The 25,185-nt window shown below is 41.1% G+C and overlaps 1 protein-coding gene across 1 annotated transcript in view; it reads left to right on the top strand.

The window, feature by feature from the left end:
- SYCP2L (synaptonemal complex protein 2 like) overlaps positions 1 to 24,981 on the top strand; it is a 30,095-nt gene extending 5,114 nt beyond the window's left edge. Inside the window, exons 10-36 of the mRNA XM_027676285.1 lie at positions 705 to 847; positions 1,331 to 1,383; positions 1,746 to 1,791; positions 2,575 to 2,667; positions 2,764 to 2,824; positions 3,258 to 3,406; positions 4,256 to 4,316; positions 6,720 to 6,844; positions 7,234 to 7,332; positions 7,431 to 7,507; positions 8,122 to 8,167; positions 8,967 to 9,028; positions 10,559 to 10,607; positions 11,731 to 11,786; positions 11,857 to 11,865; positions 13,032 to 13,183; positions 14,267 to 14,316; positions 15,334 to 15,430; positions 15,836 to 15,927; positions 16,093 to 16,156; positions 17,844 to 17,975; positions 18,874 to 18,998; positions 20,267 to 20,361; positions 21,672 to 21,771; positions 21,852 to 21,910; positions 22,388 to 22,457; positions 24,922 to 24,981. Of these exons, the coding sequence (XP_027532086.1) occupies positions 705 to 847; positions 1,331 to 1,383; positions 1,746 to 1,791; positions 2,575 to 2,667; positions 2,764 to 2,824; positions 3,258 to 3,406; positions 4,256 to 4,316; positions 6,720 to 6,844; positions 7,234 to 7,332; positions 7,431 to 7,507; positions 8,122 to 8,167; positions 8,967 to 9,028; positions 10,559 to 10,607; positions 11,731 to 11,786; positions 11,857 to 11,865; positions 13,032 to 13,183; positions 14,267 to 14,316; positions 15,334 to 15,430; positions 15,836 to 15,927; positions 16,093 to 16,156; positions 17,844 to 17,975; positions 18,874 to 18,998; positions 20,267 to 20,361; positions 21,672 to 21,771; positions 21,852 to 21,910; positions 22,388 to 22,457; positions 24,922 to 24,981 (2,225 nt within the window). The remainder of the gene's footprint in view (positions 1 to 704; positions 848 to 1,330; positions 1,384 to 1,745; positions 1,792 to 2,574; positions 2,668 to 2,763; positions 2,825 to 3,257; positions 3,407 to 4,255; positions 4,317 to 6,719; positions 6,845 to 7,233; positions 7,333 to 7,430; positions 7,508 to 8,121; positions 8,168 to 8,966; positions 9,029 to 10,558; positions 10,608 to 11,730; positions 11,787 to 11,856; positions 11,866 to 13,031; positions 13,184 to 14,266; positions 14,317 to 15,333; positions 15,431 to 15,835; positions 15,928 to 16,092; positions 16,157 to 17,843; positions 17,976 to 18,873; positions 18,999 to 20,266; positions 20,362 to 21,671; positions 21,772 to 21,851; positions 21,911 to 22,387; positions 22,458 to 24,921) is intronic.
- Positions 24,982 to 25,185: the final 204 nt, after the last annotated feature.

Raw genomic sequence — 25,185 nt, 5'->3', positions numbered from 1 at the left:
GTTTATTTATTGTAGCTGAATTGTAATTTAAATTGTAATTGTAATTTAAATTTAAATTGTAATTTAACTTGTCAAGAGTTGACTTTTAGGGAGGAAAATCAGATAGTACTTTGAGAAAATATTAATAAAAAATTGGTAAATGCAGCAGTGCCTTAGTTTTTTCTGGTTGGTATTAGTAATGTGTATTAACCAATAAGACAAGCTAAACAGATGTATGTAGAAAAGTAATTAGATCAGGTTTACATACGTGTTTACAAAATATGCTGGCTTATAGTCTTAAAAGAAATAAATTTGAATTGCTTTGCCCAGATGTGGACAAACTTCAGTTAACAAGTTTTATAGTCTCTTGAGTGAAATCTTTTTCGTTTTCTCCTAATAATAACACTTTCTAGAGTTTTGCCATGATATATGAAGTAACTTAATCCTAGTGAGTTAGTGATAAGTCTTTGCTCTCATCCCCTTCCTGAACCCCAAGAACACTTCCCAGTGCGCTTGTGTGTGTTGTGGTTTGACCTCACTGAGTCAGGGGGAGCTGAGGATGCCTGGAGCTAACACTTGGCTGTTAGCCTCCACAGTTCTCCTAGCTGGAACTGAAGCTAGATGATGAATATGACTGTGTGGTATATAAGTACGAGAGTAGCAATGCTATAACACTCTTATGCCAGAGGGATGATATTTATCCTGTGCTTATGTTTATTGTGTAGATTATGACCTCCAGGTTGCCCTTTCAGAAGCACTATGTAGGTTAATGATAAAAAAATGGAGAGATGACCTTGTTCACCACTGGTTTGAAGATAACTATCTTGCTGAAGCTTTCAAAGAGATCAAGGATAGAGAATTTGAGACGGTGAGGGTCCTTATTTTGAAAACAACATACTTGACAAGTCTGTATAGGGGCTAGTTTTGGTTGAGTTCAGTCAGGATGTCCTTGTAAGAAGTTCCTACAAAACTGACTTTATAAATACACAAAGTTACTTAGTTATTGAATTATTTGTGGATGGTGTGTTTTGGTTTTTTTCTATTAATATGGCAAATATTAAATGACACATTGTTAAAATAGCTCTTCTAAGTTATTTTACTTACAAAAAAAGTAAAATAAAAATTATAATAAATAAAAAAACATAAATAAGTTTATGTTTGAAGGCTTACTGGTAGTAAGTTGGGTCCAACCATTTGTAGGAACTTGAGTGTTTCTTCCTCAGGGGCCTTTGGCATCACACTGACTAGTTAAAAGCTTCTAACTGGAGTAGAGGTTACGCAGCCCAATAGAATAAGTATTTGCAAAGGAAATGCAGCCTGACTTTTTAATAATATGTCATTTGTCTTGAAGGACTGCAGAAAATTTCTTAACCTGCTGAATGAAAGGCTTGGGAATGAAAGAAGGTAAGCTGGGGACCAACAGAATAACTATTGCAGAGGGGAATAAACAGGATTGTGAACGGGGTTGGGTGATATTAAAAAGAAAAAAAAAGAATTTATGTCACATGTGAAGAATTAAATTGTTCTTAAGAAGGACATTTTATTCATTTTTATGGTGGTTCTTTTGAAAGTAAAATCAATGAAGATAATGCATCACTACTAAAATATTATGGCCTCTTAAGCTTCTCCAATATTAATTTACTTTTAGAAATATTTTAATTATTTCTTGAACAATAAGATTGGTTATACTAATCTTATGAAAAATAAAATCATTTAAGTCAGACTCTGATGCTGAATGTATCATGTGAAGTCTGCTTTTCTTCCAGAGTGTATTCGTTTCCATGCATATCTGCTTTTGCTGACACGAAGGAGGTAATAGCCCCTAAAGCTCTAACACCTTCCCTACACTGTTACCACTGCGAAAATGTTGGGGTTTGTGGTAATTGTTTTTTTCCCCTCCCTCTTTTTCATTGAAGAGCTCAATTTCTTAAAATGTAGAGTGTAACCTTCTATGCTGGTTGGAAAGTTTGCTTGTTTGTCACTTAGCTCCCAATTTACAGCTGCTGACTTTGCTTTTGTATCAACCAAAAGATAGAGGTAGCGCTTCTCTTCGTGGTGATGACAGAAGGGAGAGCTCTAAAAAGAAACAGGAGGACAGGACAATGCTGATTCCTCCAGCAGAGCTGTTCTCAGAGTGCCGGAAAACAAGATTAGCCTGATGCCCATGTAGGAGAAGTCAGAGTTGCTGATCCTGCAGATTGCTTTAGTGGTCTTTAGTATGTGTACTGTGGCACCGTTCCTGGCAGTCATATCAAATCAACAGCATGTAAATGGAAGCCAGTTCCACTGTTTCTGATTATTTCAACTGCTCAGAAACAGAACTCCTGTACCCTCTTCCTGGCACAAACATGTGAGTGTTTGTGTGTTGCCTTTCCCTTGGCTGATACAGAGCCGTGTCTGACATGAATATGGTTGGGTGAGCAGTAGACTGGCAGCTCGCAGGTTGATGTGAACTTTTATTTCTGCAAGATGTGCACATGTGTACACAGATATGTAAGGCAATGCTTTCCGATTTTGTCTCGTTAAAGAAAACTGAGAGTGATACAGCAGTTGTGGGGCTTTTCTGGGAACAACAGTACCACTCTTCTTCCCCAGGTGAAGAAGCCATCAGATGAAAAACTGGAGGAGTTTTGGATTGACTTCAACACTGGCAGCCAGAGTGTGACTTTCTATGTGGATAGTAATGAGGTAGCAGTAACAGTAAGGCCCAGGTGGCTTTGGGCTCAGCCTAAGGCTGTAGCCACTCACTTAGCCCTTCTGACATGTTGGCTTTGGTTTTCAAAGGGCTTTCTTTGGGACTCTGTGAGGCTGTCGAAAGAAGCTGTCAGCAGTTACAGGCTGGAGGGTAAGATTTTCCAACTGATGTTGTCTTCTCTCTGGCTGTGGGTTTGTGAGACACATGGAGTCAGCCTAAAATCTCAGCATCACCAAAGAGTGTTCCCATGTCTTCTCCTCCCTCCTTGCCTTGCCCTTTGATAGTCATCTCGCACTAGATCTGCTTGTTGGACTGTGTGTGGGCCCACTGAGCACAATAACTTGCCCTCCCCTACCCAAGCAGGACAGGTTAAGATATCAGTTTATATATGTCCTAGGGAACAGCATAATCATCAAGATCCAATGGGAAAGAAATGAGTGAACAGAGTTACTGGAAATGCATAGGCAAGATGTAAAAGAGACTGTTCTAAAAATTCCAGACACTTATTCAGTTATTTTGTGGTCGAGAGAAGTATGTCATGATCTAAACCAGATTTAATTGCCTTTATGTTTTTTTTTCTCAGAGGATGGTGGACAAAAGATTGTTAAAATTTTTATGAAGAAACCTGCTGCTCTTACCAAAACAGAAGCAACAAAAATCAAACTGGTTTTCAGTGCTGAGTTTGAAATCTTAGGTGTACTTAAAAAAGTCCTGGGAGTTGAAAAATTTATGGTAAGCTCTTAATATGAGGGTTAGGGTTTTTTTTCTAAACTAGATTTTGCACTGGGCAAAACTATTCAGGTTTCTGGGGTTTATGTTTGTGTGGTTTCTTTGTTTATTTTCTCCATATTTCTTTATTATATATCTGTCTTCCCATTGTGGATTTATAACACTCTATGTAGATGCTCTTAAATTTGGCCTCCAAGAGAAATTAGGCATCTTAGTAACGAAGTTTCAAAAGACTCTAAGTTATGGTTTAGAAGCTGGAAGGTTAAACTGATTTGTTAATAGACTTTGTGTTATTACTTTTGCTGAGCTTCTGCAGTAGAAAATAAAGCCTATGGCATTTAATTGTGTAACTTGAAGTCTAAACATCCTCTTACATATAGCTCCAAGTGTTACATTGCACAGGATGAGCAAATTGTTACATAAGAACCTGGAAAAGAGAATAGGTGTGCTGCAAGATGCAAATCTTAGATTGACTTTGTAGCTAGTACTTCTAGATGAAGAGTAGAGTACTTCTAAAACCTCAAGTTTTTTTCTAAGCGAATGTAAAAACATGGGCGATGTGTGTGACTTTTTTTTTCTCAAGTGTTAATACAGTTAATTTTTTACTCGTAATTGATCCACAGACTATGGAGATTGCAGAAAACCTTTGGCAACAGTAAATAACCATGATATGGTGGCTGTCATTTGCCCTTGCAGGAGCCAAGACCTTTCCAAATTATCAACTCAATTAGCATACAATTATTTGTTGCTGGCAATTACCAACTGTTAATTTTGTTATTAAGTAGTTGACTTTACTAGATAAAGACTACTTTTTTAAGATCACTTTCACATGACATTAATTCACACCAACAGATAAATGAGACTGAAGAGAAGTCTGTCCATGCTGGGAAGCAAGCCAGGGAGAATGAAGCAGGTGATTTTCTTTTTTTTAATTACCGTGTTATTTCATTAAATTTAAATATCTCAGTTTTCAAATTATTGTTTTCACTTGCAGTCCACAGCTTGCAGTTAACCTCATTTAAAAAAGAAAACAAACAAACAAACAAAACCCCAAACCCAAAACAAGCAATGCCCAAGCTCAATCTTCTATTGTTCCTTGTCTTGTGAGCTTAGTAGCTGGTGCTCATGGCAGATGCTGAGTCCCTCTAGCCCAGGGAGTGAGGATTGGGCACCATGGGCCATGTGCTGCTGGTATTACATGGGCAGGGGAACTGCTCAGTGATACAGGGCCTAGATTTGGATCTGGCAGGCAGCCTTGCAAGGCACATCTTGGCTGCTGGCTGCCCACTGATGTGCAAAAAGTGTGCAGTAGTGTTTTTCCATCTGCAGGTGCAGTGGAATGCATCTTTCTGTCCACCTCTCTTGCTTGCTCAATGCCTGGTTTCTGGTTTGGCTATGCTGTGTAGGTGCCTTTGGAAGTTTACCTGCAGAAGGGGACAGTGGCATCAGTGTGCTCATGAAAGCACAGGTTCTCTGATGGATGAGTTCTTGCACCTTGACATTTAACAAGCTCTTCCCTGTACAGTGAGGTGCATGTGGTGAGGCAGCCTCTACCGAAGCTTTCTGCAGGGGAGTGGCTTCTGTTTCTTCTAGACAAGGTGATGTGCTAGAAAGTGGTGTTCTCCAGTCCCTTTACCCCACCTGGAGTGGATGATGCCCTGGAGATTCCTGGTGCTGTTGTGGAAGAGCAGCAAGGGGAGCAGAAATGCTTACCTGTAGTCCCTGTTTGTAGGTAAAGATGAGCAGCAGCTCCTCTCTGCAGAAGGTGTCCTGCTGCTCTGTGCAGGGGCATTGTCAGTGCTGCTGTGAATACATTGTGCTGAGGGCTGTCTTTGTATGTGCTCCAGTTACAAATGCACCTGTGTGCCTTACAGAAGCAAAGGCTCTTAGCTAGACCAGGAATAGCCATTAGTTGCTTATTCTCATCAGCCTATAGCCAGTGCTTTGTATTTCTTTGAACTGGGCACGTTAGGTTTTCCATCATCAAATGGTGTCATTTCCTGTGCTGCTGGTGAACATCTGCAAGATGTCTTCTTTCAGGATCATTTGGCTGAGTTCAATTATGTTCCAAATATTATAGATGTCAAGGGAGCTCAGAACCTGAAGTACAGATGTCATGTTTGGGTGTCTGACCCAAAGGAGGGTCTATAAGGCGTGTACTTGTACAAGAACAATAGAAAGTAACTCCTTTCTTTCCTTTTATCCCCCTCTGAAATTCTTCTGTAAATCCTCACCATGGCTGTGACCCACAGTTTAACGAAAAGCTACTTTCAGCAAAAAAGGCAAGAGATGTGCATGATCAAAATTGGTCTGAAACAGGAAATGTTTTCTCAGCTTAATTTTGGTATCAAATTATCTGGAAGGTGGCGCTTTTTTTTTTTCTATAGTGATCTTTTGTCTTTGAAGACTGGGACTTGTTCTTGCTGCACAACTGGCTGTATTTCAGGTTTTAGAGTGATTACTTTTTGTGTGGATCACTCTGTGATTTAAATTACTTGACAGATATTTCCACACCTCCTAAAGCTGTGAACCCACAGCTCTTTCTACTGCTACCACCCACTGTCTCAGAAGCAAATCAAGTTTGAAGAGCTCTTAGGATAGGTAGTATTGTTTCTGTGACAATATTAAAAACAAATTTTTACTTCCATCTAAGTTATTGTGCATTTCAGGTTTTTCCAAGTGAATACTTGAAAGAGCTACTTCCAGCTCTAAATATCTGAGGCCCTAACTTCTTCAGTAGTCCTTCCCATTTTCCTCCAGTTACAACCTAAAATGAGCTAGAATGGTAGTCCTCCAGATTCTGAAGGCACAGGTGAGCTAGGATTTCCTTCATCAGTGTCCACTATAATGCACACAGAGGTACAAGGTGGGCACTGCTACTTGAAGCAATCAAGTAGTACAAAGGGCAGAAGGTAGTTAATCTGTAGTGAAACATTTTACAGTGCCTGGGAGAGATTCAATGAAGGGCAACAGAGATGGTGGAAGATCCCACTGCTTTAGTCAGACACAAACGGTTGTTCCATGTCTTCCAGAGCTTAGGAGTTAAGGTAGCAATAAGATGATAAACTTCAATGTATTCGTACAGTATGAGGGGCTTACATGGGGTAGGCTCAAGATACTGTTTTTTTAGCATTGCAGTTCTGCACTGGGTAATTTGGAGATGTTTAGTTTTGTTCTATTAAACATGATCTTGAGATGTTTGTGCCTAATAAGTTGTACTGTTACAACTTATACATGAGTGTAATAATGGAAAAGGCAGGTAGTGAGTGTGTTCAGTTACTGCAATAGCATTCTCACACTGATTGCTGTTCTGCAGTGATAGCTGAGTCTTCTAATGCACAAAGGAGGAAAGATCCCTCAAATTCTGAAAACATGGAGACTTTATCAGACAACTTAACCTCTGAGAACAGCCAGCAGTTAACACGCACAGTAGCAGTAAGTGTTTGGTGTATGGTGGAATGGTCCTTGTGCCCCTTTTCCCCCTTCTCCAGTCTGCTTTTTTATAGGTGGGGCTAAAACCTTCTTTCAAAGAAAACTGATTTGTATCTAGTCAACCCAAACATATGCCTCCAGAGCTGCAATTTTGGCAAAACTGCTTTAAAAAGGAAAAAAAAGAAATTTTACTTCTTCTTGTAAGGGGATGGTGGGATACCCTTAGTGAGAAACCTATGATATCACTTATATGCAACCTAAAATGTTTTTTTGTGTGGACAATGATGAATGTGTCATCCAGCTGTTGTCACAGACTGGCACTGAAAATCTATTTCTAAAAAAACCCACTTTTTTTATTGGTCATATATATGTTCTGTTCATGGTTTCATGTCTCTGAGCAGAAAATGGTGAACTCTGGTGTTGCCGTGGTTACAGTGAGCCAGCAAACTGACCTGGAAGATGCTAACCAAGGCTCAGGTCAGGTTTCAGTTCCTAAAGTCTGATCCAGTTCAGTGTCACCCAGATGACATGTTGAAGCACTTGCTTTTGTGGGCCTTACAGCAAAAGTAGATAAAGATTTCATAGTACTGCAGAGGCTAAAGCTATGGTTTCTTTGCCTTCTTCAGCAAAAAAGTCCAAAACTCCATCTCCAGGAATGAAAGCTAAGCCTAGGTGAGTGTCTTGCAGACGAAAAGTTGCAAAGAGGTTTTTTGTGGGGGGGGGGTTGGTTTTTTGTCCCCTTCTCCTGAGGTTTTAATGCATATGATTTTCAGGCTTATTCCATCACTTATTAAATTAGAAAAAGATTCTGGTTTTCAATCTGGATAGTAAGGCTGGATGCCTAGAGTTACAACACTTCGGAGATGCTGAACAGTGATGCTGAGTTACTAGCTTGGCAGCTGCTTTGGTGTCCGTTTTTTCTCATCACAGATTTAATCCAAATGCAAGGTGATCACACAGCTAACTTAAGAGTTTAACTTCAGCTATGTAACTGGAGCTCAGCAAATACGAGGCTATTCATAATGGGGAACAAGACTTTTGTGAAAGATCATGTGAATTTGAATTCTCCTTGGCATCAGTAACACCTTTTTTCCAGAGCTTTGGAGGACAGAATTCCTTGTAGTTAAGGAGCTGGACTTCTGTGGAGCTACTGACTAACTTTCTTCCCTACACACCTAAACCATTGCTTTGATGCTAATTGGTGCAAGTTTTTTTTTCCCCTTAGTACTTCACAGACTTTTTGGTCTTTAAATGAACAGCTCCCTTATGTGTCCTCTTGTCCCCAGTGAGAAGCCCCTAGAAGAAGAACCCAGGGAGGAGGAAACACCAAAGGTATGTTTGCCTTGGGGCTCACCTGAGTGAAGAGATATGGAGCAGGGAAGAGATGTTCTGGTGGAGTTGCAGAAGAAAGCTGGGATGGGTTGACCCACTGATGCCATTGAGCAGTGTACTGAGTCCATGCAGTGTCATATCTGATGTGATGTGCTGTTTAGCACCAGGAGTGAACTGCAGAGGCAACGGCAACCAGCCTCAGTCTAGAGGGGCCCAACCAGTTAATTCAAGCTCACTGGAGTGTATTCAGCACATATGCCCGCCCCACAGCAGTGTGTTGTGCTTGTGTCTAGGAGTACAGTGGTGTGTGGGCATCCAGACTGGCTGTGTGTGGGACAAGCTCACATGTCACAAGACTTGCACACTGTCTGCAAGAGCAAATGTTTGCTTGCTGAATGGAACCAAGCCTTGGAAGTCTACAGAAATGTTTATTCACTTTTGTCTGAGCTCTAATGACCCTCCCATGACGGGTCTAGTGCTAGTTTTAGATTTTTAAATAAAATTAATAATTTTTTTACTGCCAGTTCGAATGCTTTGTAACTCTTGCCCACTCTGCAGTGAATTCAAAGCTTTTGAACTACTTTTTGTAACCCCACCCTCTTGGTCCTCCCAGCTCTGGGAGTTTGTATACTCTCTGATAGGGAAGAACTGCAGGCAATGGTTGCACCTGGATAGTAGTTGCAGTAGGAGGAAGGAAGTTTCCTGGCACACCTTATCTCTGCTTTTAGCAGGCTCTTGGATAAAAACGTGACTTTGGGTATTGTCGTTTTAGCTCCTGGAACTCCCTCCTTTTCCAAAGGATGTTGCCTGGGAAAAGAGAAACAGGAAAACAAGTTTGGCCAAGCAAAGGGATGAAGACAGGTATGACACATGAGTACTGTGCCCGTGCAGAGACTGATGTACCAGGTGAATTTAGACCATTTCTAGTCCTCATGGGCAAGGGTGTCCTCATGGGGCGGACTGTCTGAACAGAACAGATAACAAAACAAGCAGGAGGCTATGAAGGGTCACAACTTGTCTTCAGTAGAACCCTTTGGGTCCCCAAAGTGATGAACACTTCAGAAGCTAACCCTAGTCTGCCAAAAATGCCCTCTACCTCTGTGATACTATGTCACATTGGCTTTTCCATTTTTCCTTACCCAAATGTAATCCTCCCATCCTCCAGTGAGTAGAGTTATGAGTGTCAGCCTCTTTCACAAATACATAAGCTTTCTTGGATATTGTCCCAATATCCAGCATCATGTGTGCTAGAGTTCCAGGACAGTCTTTCTCCGTTTGTCTCCTCACATCCAAAGCTAGCAGCACTGTGAACAGAAGCACTCGAGGGTCTGGGGGCCGTATGCAACTGTGGCACTGAAAGTCTGACACGTGGCACACTTCTCCTGAGGTCTCTGCCAAGTGTTGTGTTCGAGTTAATGCCTTCTGCTGGGTGGAAGAGCAAATGAACTGTATGTGAGGATCTCTGCTGCTGTTCTGGAGCTTCCTTGGGGCTTCCTGCTTCGACCTACTGACTCTTAGCTCAAAAAAACCCCATGAGGGCTTAGATGAATTTTTTGATTGATTGTACATAAGAATAGGAAAACTTGACGCAGGACTTCATCAGGACTACAAGCTGTGTGTTTTAAGACCAAATAATTTGGTACCACAAATACCGATTTTAAAACAGGAGTAGCATTGTACAAGCTAGAGGTGAAGAACTTCTTAGTTCGGTCATTCTGCTCCCTCTAGTGTTTCGTCTGGAAATGAGCGTGTCCTTCCCTCGGGAGGGGAGGCTTTAACGAGGAGCTCAGTTCTTTGGTTTTCCCGTTCTTTCACTAATAAAGAGAGGGTGTACTGTTTGTTGAGCAATAGTTCTAGGATTTTTTTAAATAGTTACAATTTGGAGAAAGCAATAAAGGTACAGTTAAGTTTAAATGTTGAAAGACATGAAACCAAAATCTAGATGTACACAGAGCGGTAATTAGAGAACAAACATTGAATATTGCAATTTTCGAAAGGCAACTCCATGGATTTTTTAAAAATGCCTAAGATATTATATTTCCATTACTTATTTCTTCCTACCATGTACTCTTATTGGTGATGTGGGGAGAAAATGTCTAATATGTAAACAGGGATAGACTAATTTGTATCTTCTGAATATTTCTCTTAAAATAGGAGTTAAAATTGAAAGATTGAAAGTCAAGACAGAGAACAAGAGAAACTAGGTAGGAAAGGGGAAAGTATTTTTTAGAAGCTGTGAAAACAGTCCTTTTAGTTGCAGAAATTGTTTGAGCCTGTAGTGGGAGAGTGGGACAGAAACAAATCACATTATCACCCCCATAATCTTAGTGAAGTTCTATAAGGTGATTCTTCATGATTGTATGTCACTTCCATATATATGTTGTCTTGCAGGAAGGAAGTCTTTGACTTTGAAAACTCAGACTCTTCAAGTCATGAAAAGGTAAAGTTGAGAACAGAAGTTGTTAAGAGCTGTGGTCCCAACTCAACACCTAACAGAGTAGTAACTTGCAGGAGGGAACATAGTTTGCTGCAGAAATGCTGTAAGGATGGACACACTTATAGCAAAACAGACAACTGGGAATCTGAGACTTTTTTTGTTTGTATGGTGGAAATGGATTTTTTTTTTTTTTTAATAGGGAGAATGCTCATCACTGCTTGAATTTTGTGCTGGGTAATGTATAATATCACCAACAGAAATCTGAACTGTTGTTTGAGTGAGGCCGTGGGATATCTCTGTGATTGAAGGCCAGCCTTCCTTTGTGTTTTGCTGAGTATCAAAAGAGATTGCTGAGCATTCACTTTATGCTTCTAGGCTAGACAGAAAAGACTGAAATCCATTTCAAGCCGTGCTTTGCAAATTAGGAATCCCTGGTTAAAAGCCAGTCCTCACAAAATTTTTTTGGAAGTTCTGCTTGACTTATATTTTGCAGACCCTTGAAAAAATGAAAAATAATGAGTTGCTTTGCTTGCTTTGAAACTTTGACCAGTGTGAGCTTTCTGGGGAAGTGTAAACGTGCTCCTGATGGCTTCCACCAAGGTGGCTCTGCTGCAGACACCCTTTGGATTTCAGCCTCTTTCCTAGTGTGAGAGATGTCACTGCCACCTGCTGCTGATTCTGTGGCAATGGGTGATGAATGGGACATCCCAATTTTCTCTTCTAAACGGGATATTGCCCAATCCTTGCTACTGCCACTGGGTGTCAGCATAAATCCTTGTTCCATGGCATCCTGCCCCGTGTCCCAGCAGCCCCATCCCAAGGCTGTCCAGGGACCGTATTCTGTGTTTACATGTGCTACTAGCAGTGGTGTTATTGATTAAAATGATGTTTCTTATGACGTTAGTGCTTAAAATGAGCATTATTCATAAAGCAGGGAAAGGAGAAAGTAACTCTGTTTAAGACAAGTGTTTGTCTATTATAATTTAGGACACTGTTTCAATCAACAAATTCCACTCCCTTAAAAGGTGAAACTTCCATGCTGGACTCCTGAGTTTGATACATATAATTATGTAGATTATTTTATGGGGTAACCAGACTCAAAGACAAATTTCTTCTTCTTTTTCAGGTTGCTGAAGCCAAAGGAAAGATTCTTGGTCAGAAAGCTTCTTCACAAAATCAGAGGTACAGGATCATATATGTACCATTTATGAACTTTTTGCTATGTGAAAAAGAATTCATAGCTTTTGTTAAGCTTTTTTAAGTTAGGATCAAAAAGGCTGTGTGATTTTTCTAATAGAGTAGTTCCTTGCTTAGCTACCACAGTATCTGTGGATGTTATTGGTACTAGTTTTTAAATAGTAACTGAGAATATAAAGGTTATGGGAAAGAATAGAGACTCCTGTCTACTTTGATTATAGTAATATTTTAACATGACTTTAACTCTTAAATATCGTCCTTCCCTGATCGTATGTATAAACTACTGACTTAATTTTTGGAAAATGCTTAAACTCCCTGCCTTGCTTTGGCTGCCTCCCAATTATAGCAAGCTGCCAGGAACTTGAACCTCTACATATGTAGGTTAATTTCTGTTTGAAAAAAAAAAAGCTAATTTCTAAATATCCCTGAATTGCTACTTTCAAAAATCAAGCAAAGAAAAATTTGGCTGGTGACTGCACGTTAAGAGTTTGGTTCTTGTGCTGATCTCTCAAGGAACCTTCCTGCAATTTGTTCGACTGTGCCCCTTCTGTGGGTGCTACCGTTAGTGTTCACTTGTCTAATTTGGGTCTTTATGTGCTACTTGGCAGGACTTATGAAGTAAAAAACAAGAACAAGGAATCAAACAAGCTCGAGAGAAGGCAGGTAGGTCTTCTGTGCTTTTTCATCCCTAGAGCCTTTGATTACTGTGTTTGTCCATCTGTACAAATCTGTTGCACCCCTAAAAAGGCTGAGGTTTAAACCTTACCCAGGGCAGGGGTGGAGGAATATGGACCTGGTAGCCTCTAAATAGCCTGTTTGTTGCTACTGAAAGCAGCACTCAGGGTGCGCCATCACTGCCAGTGGGCAAATTGTCTGTTACTTTTTTTTTTCCCCACTGATGTGCTGTTGGCTGCAGCTCAGACATGCTGAAGTTTTCCTTCTTGCAAGAGCACTTTTAAACACAGGAAAGAGGGGAAGATGAGGAAGGAGGATGCTGTAAAAACCCCATATTGGCAAAGGGCAATCATCTTCCTCTCGGTGTTTTTATTCTGGTAGTTTGACAGCTAACTGTGACTGTTTTGGCAGATTTCACAGCTTAAAATGCTTTGCATGTTGCACTGTGGGGAGGACGAAATGGAGTAACTTGATAGTAGTTGAAGGGGAATGGCTGAGGGTCTTCTCAGTGAGCTGATTAAGCAGAACTCACTCTTAAGAATGTCTTTAGTCCAGTTACAGGAAACATCTTTTTTCTGAAAGCAACAATGAAAATACAAGCACTGGTCAGAGTGAAAAAAGCTGGATTCTTGACTCTCAGATACAGTCGGTGCCAAAATCTGTTGACTATACCCGAAAAAGAACGAGGACGAGAAGTAAATTGAAAGGTAAGTGTAGTTCCCTATTGACGTTTAGCTATGCATGCTGTGCTGTGCTGCAGAAAAGCAAACGGCTGGTGAAGGTTTGGGAGTGTTCAGCCGAATCCTGATCCTCTTGAGTGGGAGGGAACAGGCTCGAGGCTGGCACCACCCTCGGAGGAGGTGCACTGCGCACTCTTGTGCTTGAGCTGGTCTCTGGTTCCCTTCCCAGAGTGGGGTTGAAATGTCTGGGTGGAAATCTGGCACTTAAACATCTGTGTGGGTGTAGCCCTCTGTGTGTTGATGGTGAAGGGCCCTTGAATCCTGAGCTGGTGGCTGTGTTGGCGCTCTTGAACACAACAGGAGGAAGATCTCTTTAAAGCTACTGCATCTCCTCCCTGTAACTTTCCTCTTCTCATCTCCCCAGAAACATGATTAACTTGGCAAAGTAAACCTTGAAAAACCTGACAGTTTGCAGACCATGGCACTCTGCTCCCTTTTTATACACTGATAGACTAATTGTCCTCTTAGAAATAATCACATTTGATTTTGCAAATCACAGATAGCATTCTCTGCTCAGACCTGCCCAAGAGCAAACCTCCCCTACAGCCTCCTCCATGGCCATCTACTGCTGTGACCTCCAAATGCAAACTGAATTGCCCTGGATGAGATAGAATGTTTCTGTCCCATTCATGGAGAATTATGCTTTCTCAGATAGCTGTTGGATTCAGTGGGGATGAAAAAGCAAAAGAAAGTTGAGGTTAAAATTATCCTTTATACCGTGTTTCCTTGGAAGTTGTTCTCACTCCGGTGTCAGCCCACACATCCTGCCTAGGACTTAGGGACCATCAGACAAGATGCGGAGCCTGCCTTTTTTCTTGGCTGCTCTGGATGCAGTGAGTTGTGTATGTTTGCATCATTGTATCTGGCTTTGTTAGAGAAAGGGCTTTGTTAGTAAAAGGCTGTTTTTTGAAGCTTACTGTAAGTTTTGTGGCATTCAATCTTGCAAATGCCCAGAAAACCAAACTGAAAAGGTTTGCATCATGGCTAACTCAGGTAACAGGGTGAAGTACACACTTAGCTTTGTAACCAGGTAAGCTTTTTTCCTTGCAGTGCTTCCAATGTCTTCCGCAAGTAGTGGCAGTGACTACGCATCAAAGAAGGTAAGGTGATGTCATGCTTAGGTGTCTCAGATTTAAAAACATATATGTAAAATGTGTACAAATGAGTGAGAATTAAATAAATTGGTGCTATCTTTCTTCTCAAATGTTCTGATGGACAGATTTGTCTAAGTGTTGCTGAGACTGTATTGGTCTACTAGAGAAGGTCTTAAGAAAACATGGGAAACTTTGTAGAAATGACTGTGTCTGAGTCCTGAGCATGTTGTCCTGGAGTGATATTTACCTTTGACAAGTGAAAAATTGGACAGGAATTGCTTGGTGTGACACTTGCCTTGACACAGCTGCCTGTCTAAATACCTGCAGAAATCCCAGCTGGGCCCTACAAGGCTGTGCCCCCGTGCTGTCCTCTGCCCTGTATTGTACAGTGCCTTGGGAAAGCTCACGTTCACCTCTGCTTTGCTGGCAATTTTCAGAGCTCTTATTCCAAGTCCTGTGCTCACACCATGAGTCCTGGTTCATGCACCATCATTCTCTGCTTTCAACTATAGCTCTGGGAAAACTAACAGTGGATTATGTAGCAGTGGAGGAGTTGGTGGACCAGACGTATATCAAGCAAATAAAATACAATTGAACTATGTCAGGCTTTTCCAGTGCCCAGCTGTTAAATGCCACATATCAAATATATCTCAATCAAAATATATTTGAAATACAGAAAGTTTTGAAAAAAACTCTCCAGAACACTTAGTTGCATTAAAAGCTTTTATTTTCCTCTGGAAAATTTTTTTTACTCTCTTGACTATAATGCTTCTATTCTGCTTATTAAAACCATCAAATGTACAGCTCTGATGGCTAAAGGGAAAAGTGATGCATGCATTGAACTTCAGGGCACAGGTCTCCTTCAGTGTTAGAGAGCCATCAGTATGTTAGACATATTTCAAGTGTATCTCTGCCCTTAGTGTGTGTAAAAAACCAAACCAACCAACCAAAACAACAGCCCAAGCTCCTAGTTCTTTAGTAATGTTTAAACAAAATAAATGCTTAGACTTAGTTTTGTTTCAGGGGGGAGAATCAAGGAAAAGAATTAAAAAGGAGATGCTAAGGGAAAAAAGCAGATTTAGCGCCAAGGGAGTTGATTTACCTGCAGTGGATCATGCTGGTATTTCTATTTTAATCTTCTTCAGTGCATTAGAAAAGCTGTTTTGATGCGTATCAGTCTGTACTTTTTGGGTTGGTTTTTCTTTTTGATTTTGCTGTTTGCGTTCACATTTTCTTCGTAAGCATTCTGCCTGGTGATATTTTTTGTAAGGGCTGTGAGGGCTGGATATTGTTTGCATGGATACTCTTATGCAGGGAGAACATTAGCTGGGGCTAATTAGCTGGGTGAAGGAAATAACTTCATTGATAGCCACGAAGAAAACTGGGTTTGAGCCACCCTCTCTTCCCTGTGTAAAGAGATAAAGAAGAGGGTGGAGATTTTGTTGTTGTTGTTGTCATTGAGGTTCCTAGTCAATGCAGGATTCAACCTCTGTTGCCTCTGTCATTTGACTGATCTCTCACACAGATGAAATGCTCTCAAAAGAGCCCAAAGAGGATTTGCTATCACCTGGTGTGTCTGCCAGGGGCTATTCCAGTGATGTTGAGAAGGCCATGCAGGTGCAGTATGCAGTGCTTAAACTCCTTGCAGTCTGCTGTCAGGCTAGTTCTCATCTAAAACCAATGAATCGTGTCACTTTTTTTCCTATAACTAGACAAGTCCCTGACAGCTTGCCTGCAGTGCAGGGTGGATAGCTTCTTACTTTGTTTTCTTTCTCTCCTTAGAAGTTACATGAAGCACCTGGAAATTTGACAAGAGAAGAAGAAAGTACTAAGCGGAGGGACTCAGGTTTGTTATTCTTGATAATGTGGAAGGGTTGTTAAAAAGCAGAAAGGGGCATTGCCAAAGCATTATTTGCTTTCAAAGACAAAATAGCACTGACTTTTCTTTAGATAATTTTTTGCTAAGTTCTGTTTCTCTGTTTTGTATATTATGGCAGACTACGGTAAGATGATTTTATATACCTGCTTGAATTCATTGCTAACCCCTAAATCCTGTTCTTGATCACAGGGGAACTTGTAGTGTAACTATTACGAGCTGGAGATTTGCAAACTAGTGACCCAAGAGACAAACAGAACATAATTTTTAATGATTTGAAAATGCACTGCAACTTCAGTTTAGAAAGAACAAGCCTTTCTTAAAGTTGTTGACTTTATACCTAAGAGCAGAGACATAGACCATTGCTATAAGCGTTTGGTGAATGATGACTTGGGTAATGCTTATTACTGCTGTAGCTTTTTTTTTTTTGGTAGGTGACTTAAGGGATTTTTTTTTTTTATGAAACTGAATCTGCATAAACTAAGTCAGAATTGCAGCACAGTCTCTTTGTGATTGGAAACAACTAGACTTCAAGAAAGTTGAGCAGCAATGGATTGTTTTCATACTAATCTTCTCAATGTTGATGTAGTTTTGAGAGACTGTCTTAAAGTTATTGCTGTGACTATGAATTAAGTCACTGAACAAAAGCATCCCTTTTCTAATGACCTGGCTATATTTGTGTTTCCTATATATCTCTTACCTGTCCTGCATTTTCAAAATACACTGTCACTGTACCAACAAATCTGCTTAATTTTGGGGGAAGATAAGTGCTGCAGACTTGATTTTTTTTTATCACTGTTTACTGTACAGCCTTACGATTGGACAGGAGTTGATGCCATGAGACGGCACAAGTAGGCTTATGTTCAGAAATTTCAAGTGTGATCTGTGACTGCATTTGAAGTCTTTCTTTATGAACCCAAAATCTGCTTCAGGATGCTTCTTGTGTTCTGACTGTCCCCTTTGTCTTGGGCCCCCACCACATTCCTTTCTGCACTATGGAGACTGCAGTCATCGCTGGTCAAACAGATCTCTCACTGAGTTGAGAAAAGCGAATAGTGAAACAAAGGGATTTTTTTTTTCCTTTTAGGCAAATTTTCCTTAAAATACAGGCTGTAGTCTCCCTCAGCATATTTCTAAGGTTTTTTTTCTGGTTTAAAAGCTATTGTATAGCAACTCTAGTGAAGCTGCAGAAACGTGGCTGTTATGGGTGTGGTTAGGTATTTTTCCCCTCTGTGTTTATGCATGGGTTTTGGGTTTTATTTTTGGTTTTTTTCTTGTAAGGAGAAGCTGGAATTAGCTTAGTAACATAAACAGATTGCAAGCTTTGGTTGGAAATGGGAAGAAGCTGGACAAGAGGTTTTTTTTATGGTTAGAGTAGCAGGTCAAGAGAGCAAAGTATCTTTAAGATGGAGACATGTTAGCTTTCCAGTTATCAGCATAACACTAGGCAGTCTAGTTGCCTGCTTTTACAAGGGAAGATGCTTGCTAGTGAAGTCTTATCCTGTCCTGTAAGTGTGATTTCAGACACTAAAATGAAGTTGCCTGCTTTTCTGAAGCATTGGTAATTCCAGTGGTGGTTTCTGCTTGAGCAGGTACTGTCATGTACCTCATGCAGAAGAACCGGTCTTTTCTGAAATATTTTCTCTTCTCTTCCCAGATATATTAGAAAGCACTGTCATAAAAAAGCTTAAATTTTCCAGCTGGGAGACAAATCATTCATCTTCTGACACTAACTATAAACCAAGGAAAATTTTTGATTCAGTAGAAGAGGAAGCAGAGATCCAAAAAGGTAAAGTCAGGTTGGCAATTAAGGTGGAGGTTTAAGTGCTTTTAGCTTTTCTTTTGTTATAGTAGAAATCATAGTCATATGGAAGCTTGAAGAGATGTGTCTGTAGCAAGGCTAACTTCTCCAAAGTCCAAAATTAACAGAAGGTGCATATTGCATCACTGTCATTGGAACCATATGTAGAGGTGTGAATGAGGAAATTTGGGTTCCACTCAGTAAGCTGCTCAATGATGTCCACACTTTCTAGTCTTCCTGAATAGTGACTGTCTAGAACTATTAAAAAAACAAACAAAAACCCAACAAAACAAACAAACAAACAAAAACACGAAAAAGAAAAACAAAACAAAAACCCAAATAACCAAACAAAAACAAACAAACAAAAAACAAAACAAAAAAACAAAACAAAACCAAAAAAACCCACCAAAAAACCAACAAACAACAACAAAAAAACCACAAAAAAACCCCCAAACAAACAAAAACAGCAAACACAGAAGCTGAAAAAAAGCATGCAGATAATGGACAGAGTAACTGCAAAACACTGCTAACTACATACACAAGATGATTAGGCTTTCTTTACAATGAATAAGTAGAAGACAGGAAAACAGTGGTGACTTTTTTTTCATATTCCCTTATGTTGTGCTTTTGCCTCACTATCTGTAAATATACTGCTCTTTGTGTTGCTCTATTGTGCCTGTTGTTCCTTGCTGCTAACAAGTATTTCTCAGTGGAGTTCTGGGCCAGTTTTCCTCCTGCTTATGAGCTCTAGAAGAACAAGACTCAAATTCCAACTCTGTAACAGAAGTTGCTGCTCACATGAATGACAAACCCTTCAGTAGCAGGAAAGCTTACATTCCAATAAGCCCTCCAGCATGATGTTAACTGGGCATACACTTCCTCCTAGGTCAGGAAATGGATGATAGTGTGGATGACGTGGTTTTTTCCAAGATGCAACGTGAAGACTTCAGTCATTCAGGAGTGATTACTGCATTTGAAAGCTTTGTTGACCAGCTGAAGAAACTGTTCTGGGTAATGTGTGCTCTCTTACTGTGTGTGGCAGTTTATCATATTATGTGAAATTACCTTTTTATCTCCACAGGAGTTGGTGCAAATATCAGATATTTATTTTTTGCCCAAGACCAGGGCTTTGACTGAAGTGTTTGTTAGTCTGGAGCTCTTAGAAGTATTCTACATAACCTGTATATTCTGAGAAATGTTACAGGGAAGACATAAAGGAAGTTTTAATTAGCTTTTCCCTTCTTTTTGTCTCTACATGTAGGTTGGAACATCAGATTTGGTTAGGCATTTTAAATACTTTCCTCAGAGGGGAGGGATCAAAGGTTTTTGAAAAGTAACCCAGTGTAGTGACGGTGTACCTGTGCTCGAACTGTGGGTCATTTTCCTCATGAACACATATCAAAAATAGAAGAACTCCCTTTTGGAGCATAGAGCAGTTTCACTGAAATGTAAGACCAAGCAACTTTTTCATGATGAAAACCAGAAAGCAATACAGGCTGCACCTATTGACTAGAACATGCATAGATCCATAAGGACATGCTTTGAAATTAATGGTATGTAGAGGTGTTAGCTGCACAGTTTGTAGTGAGCTGTCTATTCGTGGTTCACTCAACTATACAGACCTACTTAAGATGCAAGCAATCAACTGCTACTGTTGATTTAGCTATAACAAGTAATGTGGACATTAAACCAAGTTTAATATGAGAGAACAGTGTCTGACCTATTACAAAATCTTCTTGTGGTCAAAAGCTTTGAACAATCCAGATGTGGCAGAGCAGACTTACAGTGAGTGGATTTTTTTTTTTTTTTTTTTTGAGCTAGTACTAGGTGTTCACACTAAACTTTTTGGTACTAAGTCCTTGAATCAAGACTGAAGGTGGTTGCATTTACAAATCAGTTAAGATTAAAATGCACACTGCCTGTATAAAGGTTGACCTGAAATAGTGCTAACAAAGACCAGGTTTTGGGCAGCTGTTAAGTGTGTTGGAGTATAGGTGAAGCTTGCCTCTTCACTGACTGGATAACGTGACCCTGACCTGAAGTTACCTGGGTTACGCAGAGGCTTGATGGTGTAACTAGGGTGGCTGAATGAAGTCAGCTCATATTTGTAGTACCTGTGTGTTACCTCACTGCTGTTTAAATTTGACTTATGATGGTTTCCGCTAAGCTGAATGGCAGCCCAGAGAGGGATTTGCATTCCAGGGAAAGGTTTTGCAAACTAGACTTATAGGTTTTGGCCTGGGGTATTGCCTATCCCTAAAGGTGCATCCTGTGGCTAGGCTCGGTACAAAAGGATGGAGATCAGCACACAGAATGCCCTGAGGTCTTCGGAGAAGAACTTGTCTGCCCTGCTGAACCAGATACACCAGTGCAGGTAAGCTGCCTGGTGCTGGCTGAAAACAGTTTCAATTTTGTGTAAATTTTGATTGATAGGGAAAGCACACCTGACAGTCAGCTTACTGCCCTTATGGTTTGTAAGGCAAAATAGCTCGTGTGTCCCTTTTTTTGTTTTATTTTGTTTTTATGCAAGAAGACTTTCAAAAATGTAGCTCCTGAGATTGATCCTGATTTTTCCTGTAGAAGAGTGGATGGATTCATTAATGCAAAGCAAGCTGGAGTTACAAGCAGTTGATGAAGCAGTACTTGGACTATCTTCTGGTTGTCATCAGTGTTCACAAATCTGTTTAAAAATTCTCTTCTTTCACTTTTTTTGTTTCTGTTTCTAAATTGTTTAAGAAAGAAGCCAGGTTCTGATTTACTTAATGAAATGAGGGAGAAGAAAAAGGATCTGTTATAGGGCTGTTTCTGTAGATTGTTTCCATGTGCATGAAATAAGTGCCAGAAGTGGGCTATACAGGCATTCACCAGCTTGGGCTTTAAGAAAGTCGTTTTGCTTTACAGGTTGTCAAATTTCTTAGATAGGAGATAGATAAAAAAATCAATTCTAATATTTGTGGATTTGTTATGAGTGAAATACAAGCACAGCCTAAGAAGTAATTAAGTCTATCAGGCCTATGTATCCACTACACAGTCAGTTTACAGGATTTAGAGCAAATGTAGTATGAAATAATAGCTCCTAAAGTGAAAAATCCCTAGTATCAATAGGACCTCTTTAAGTTGAATTTGCTTGCCATTAAGGTACACAGAGAAGTTTGAGTTCCAAAAGAAAAAAAATTAATGTTTTGGGGTGGAAGGTAAGAGTTGATGGAAGTGAGCTGCTGCCATGTTTTGATGTTGCTAACTAAGTAACCTGGATCCAACCAGAGTCACAGGATAGTGGAGACAGAGCTGTGCCAAATTTGTCCTACCTCACTGCCAAGGGAATGGTGGCAAACCCAAGTGGATAAGGGTGTTGCTGGTTAAGGTTTAGAAATTGATGGTATCCTGTGACAACACTGTATGTGTATATCAAATCTGTGGTAGGAAAATCCATTAGACATTGTGTCAAGATGGAATCATAGAATGGTTTGGGTTGGAAGGGACCTTAGAGAAGTCTTCAGCTTAGGAAATCTCTGCTGAACTTCCTGGAGGCTGGGAGGAGTATTTGGGAGTCAAATCTGCCCCATGTAGTTCAGCAGGGAAATTTGCTTCTGCCTAAGTTAGGCTTGGTGCTGAAGGGGTTGTCATCCACCTTGTGTGACTGCACGTTAAAGTGTCAAACTTGTTTCTATTCTCCATCACTAGGCTTAATAAACTTGAGACCTTCCAGAAGATTGTTGTTGACGAGCTTTCCAGTCTTGAGAAGGAAACTCAAATTTTGGCAAACATGGAGAAGGATGCAGTGGTGCGTATGACTTCTCATGTATCAGCCTAGCGAGGTACTCCTTCCCAAGTAACAGGGGTTTTCTTTGGGTCTCTTTTTAGGACTTCTGGAATGCACATCTGCTCAAGCTGAATTCTTTCTGCAACCAGCAAAAACAAAGGTACATCTCTGCCAACTGCCTTGCATGCTCACAAGTCCTCCAATGGTCATAGAGGGTATTAGTTAGGCTGGTAGTACCCTTGGTGGTATATGGAAAAGGACTCTAAAACCTGTATTGCATTCTTCACTTGGTGTCCATTGATGGAACCTTTGCAGCCTTGTGAGGGTTTTCAATTGGAACTAGAGTGCAATGAGGGACTCCGTGTGGGAAGTTGTGCAGGAGAGGCACATACCTCAAGAGACCTGTACCAGGATCTGGAATAACATGCAATGCACTCTCTGGATGTGACTTTAGCTAGAGGTCAGAGAAGGTGGAAGAAGATGATCATTTCTTATGTAAAAGATGCTGTTGGTGCAAGTGCTGGGTAAAAAGCTGCAATTCTCAGGCTTATTTTTAATGGTAAATATCTCTGTTCAAGTTTCATCAGTAAGTACTAATGCTTCACAGAAAAACTAGCCAAGCTTGATTTTCTTTCAGAATTGAGTCTGTTGACTCAGCCGTGGGTGAATCAGTGAAGAGTTTTGCCGACAATATCCAGAATACAACGGTACGGTACATGTGATACAAAAGCAGCTCTGTGTGGGTGGTGGACTGAGCTCTGATTAAGTGTTAGAAGTGAGAAAATGAAACTGAATTCTTCAGAGGGGAAGCATTTGTTTTGTGGGGCTGGTTCTTTGTGGGACCTCTGGTCCTGATGCATGGAAAGCATCAAGAAAGCAGTGTTTGCCCAGCTGTGAACTAGGGGAAGTGGTCAAAAAGCACTTGCTAAGGGAAGGTAAGGACAAGGGCTATGAGATTGTGATGCTTCTCCTGGGTTCACAGTTTGGGGATTTGTTCATCCTAAGGTTGATTTCTGTGTAGTTAGTGGTTCTTAATGCATTTGGCCTTGGAGTTGTGCATCCATGAAAACCTGTGGCTAAGAGCTCTGCAGTCTAACAACACCTTGTATGCTTTCTTTCATCTTCTTTTTGGGTCTGGCAACTTCTAGCCTCGATGCCTTCAAGTTTAATTTCTAAAAATTAATTTTTTTTGTTTACCTTGTCATGGTTTGAGCAGGCCCAAAATCCAATTCTGATTCCCAGCCCCCCATCCACATCTCAACCCCATGTGAGATGGGTTTTCCAGACAAAAACACGAGACTCAATATGGGGGAAGGAATATATTACAAAGACTATACACATAAATAAATACTATAATACATTGCATACAATCTTAACTCTATATCTATCTCTACCATGACAATAATATTTACAATGGGCCCAATCTCTTCTCCCTCCAAATAAAAGTCCAGGAGAGAAGAAGAAGAAAAGACCCCTTCCAGTCTGTCAGCAGCAGGCTCTCTCTAGGCAGCAGGCTCTCTGTGTCTTCTCTTCCAGGCAGCAGTAGTAGTTGCTGGCTCTCTGCCAGCACACACGAGGGGGTCTCCAAGCCCCTCGGCCCTCCGTCCTCAAAACGGGGGTCTTTCCGTGGACTACGTAACCCCAGACAAGGTCGCATCACCACGGTCATATCACGAAGCATGGGGGTCTTCGTGACGGTCTGGTATCCTCAGGGGAAATCAAGCCCCTGTGCAGAGCTCCCATGCTCTGACTCAAAGATGGCTGCCAGCTTCTCTGAAGCCTGGCAGCAAGGAGGGGAGGGGGGGGGAAGCCCAAGGTCACCCCCTCCACACACATTCCTTGGCCATCCTGGCGTAGCTCTCAGGAGGCCATGAGCTTCCTAGCTCCTCTCAGCAGTGCATACTGCACTTTAGGACTCCTCTCAGTCCACCACCCCCTCCTCTTTCTCGGAGGGGTCTCTAGCGAGTTTGGGGGTTTTGGTTTATCCAGTTCTTACCCCTCGAAACTCTGTTCCTGCTGCTGCTTTTTTTTCCTTCTCTTCAGACAGCTCTCTGTCTGCCCCGGCTGCATACCGGCTTATGTTGCTCCTTCTGGTCCTTATCAGTTGGCTCTTTGCCACTGCTCTTCGGACGCTGCTGTCTCCGCTGCTGCTCCGTCGCTGCTCCCAGTGTCTTCCACTTCTACTTACAGGGGAGAAACTCCCCCAGCTCCTAGCCGCAGGCACTCAGCCCAGCTTCAACACCATTCCGAGTCCCTGCAGCCCCCCAACCGGGGGCTGGGGGGGGCAAAGCCCCCAGGGGCCCTAAGCCCCTGCTTCGTGGCTTCTACAACATGGCCACCCTTCTTCTCACAACAAGTACCACTGCTTCTTTTCCGGTCTCCAGAGATATGTTTATATTTTGCAGGAGCACTGATTGGGTCAAGCCCCAAGGGTCACCACCCCCTGGGGGTTACCACTTTCCTAGTTTCAGGGGGAAAACCTGGCTCAAACCACTACACCTTGTATCCTGGTTAAATATCTGTTGAAGTTCTTAAACTCTTCAGAGTCTAATCACTAGCTTATGCCCTTGTTTGAATTTATAGTTAAGCTGAATACTTTGCTAACTTCGATACAATTCGATTTCACCCCATCACATGTATTTTTTCTACTGCTGCTGTTCCAGCTTTTATGCACAGGTCTGATGTCTTTGAGAGTCTAGCATTCCTGCAATAAGAGCAGTGGATTACTATGATGTGTGTGATGCCACGTGTCTGCACTGCATAGGGCTGAAGAAAGTTCCCTGTTTGAAGGAACAACTGCGGTCACCCCAGTGGACTGGGTCTGGGATGTTAGAAAACATGCTGAAAAGCAATGACTTGTTTCTTTTAGCTATTAAAGCTGGAATCCTGAGCCTTTCCAAAGGGAAAGGTTTCCATTATGAGCATTGAGCTACTGAGAGACACAGGTGCTACTGGAGAAGGACACTTTTAGAGAGAGCAGGGCTGGGAAAGGGGGAAACATGTCATGGGAGCTGCTCATCCTGCAGCACTTGTTCGAGGGTAGGTGCTTGAGAATTAAAAGCTAAGTCTAAATGTGCTTCCAGGACCTTTGCAGTTTCTTGTCTTGTACTATTTCTATGTTTGTACAAACTTTTGAAATGCTTTCTTACCTTTTTTTGTTCTTCCCTGCAGTATGAACACCCAATGAAGAAGGCAGAAGAAAGCAATGTGTTCGTCGTTCCTTCTGACTAGCAACTCCCTAAATTCATCATTACTCTTAAAATTTGAACACCTTGTGTACCGCAGCATAGAGAAGATGGTTCTGTGAAGGATGTCAATTTATTTTAAATGCAAAGAAAAAAGAGGAGGAAAAAAACATCGACATTGAGCCTTTTTTTTTTTTGCCTAAAAAGAATATACACTGTTAAGTGGTCTAGTTATGATCCCTGTGTTGAT

The sequence above is a fragment of the Neopelma chrysocephalum genome, unplaced genomic scaffold (genome assembly GCF_003984885.1).
Source record: "Neopelma chrysocephalum unplaced genomic scaffold, ASM398488v2 Primary Assembly neopelma1_26b, whole genome shotgun sequence".
Classification (NCBI taxonomy): Eukaryota; Metazoa; Chordata; class Aves; order Passeriformes; family Pipridae; genus Neopelma; species Neopelma chrysocephalum.
Note: the sequence above shows the minus strand (reverse complement) of the source record. Positions and strands in the feature narration are given on the sequence as shown.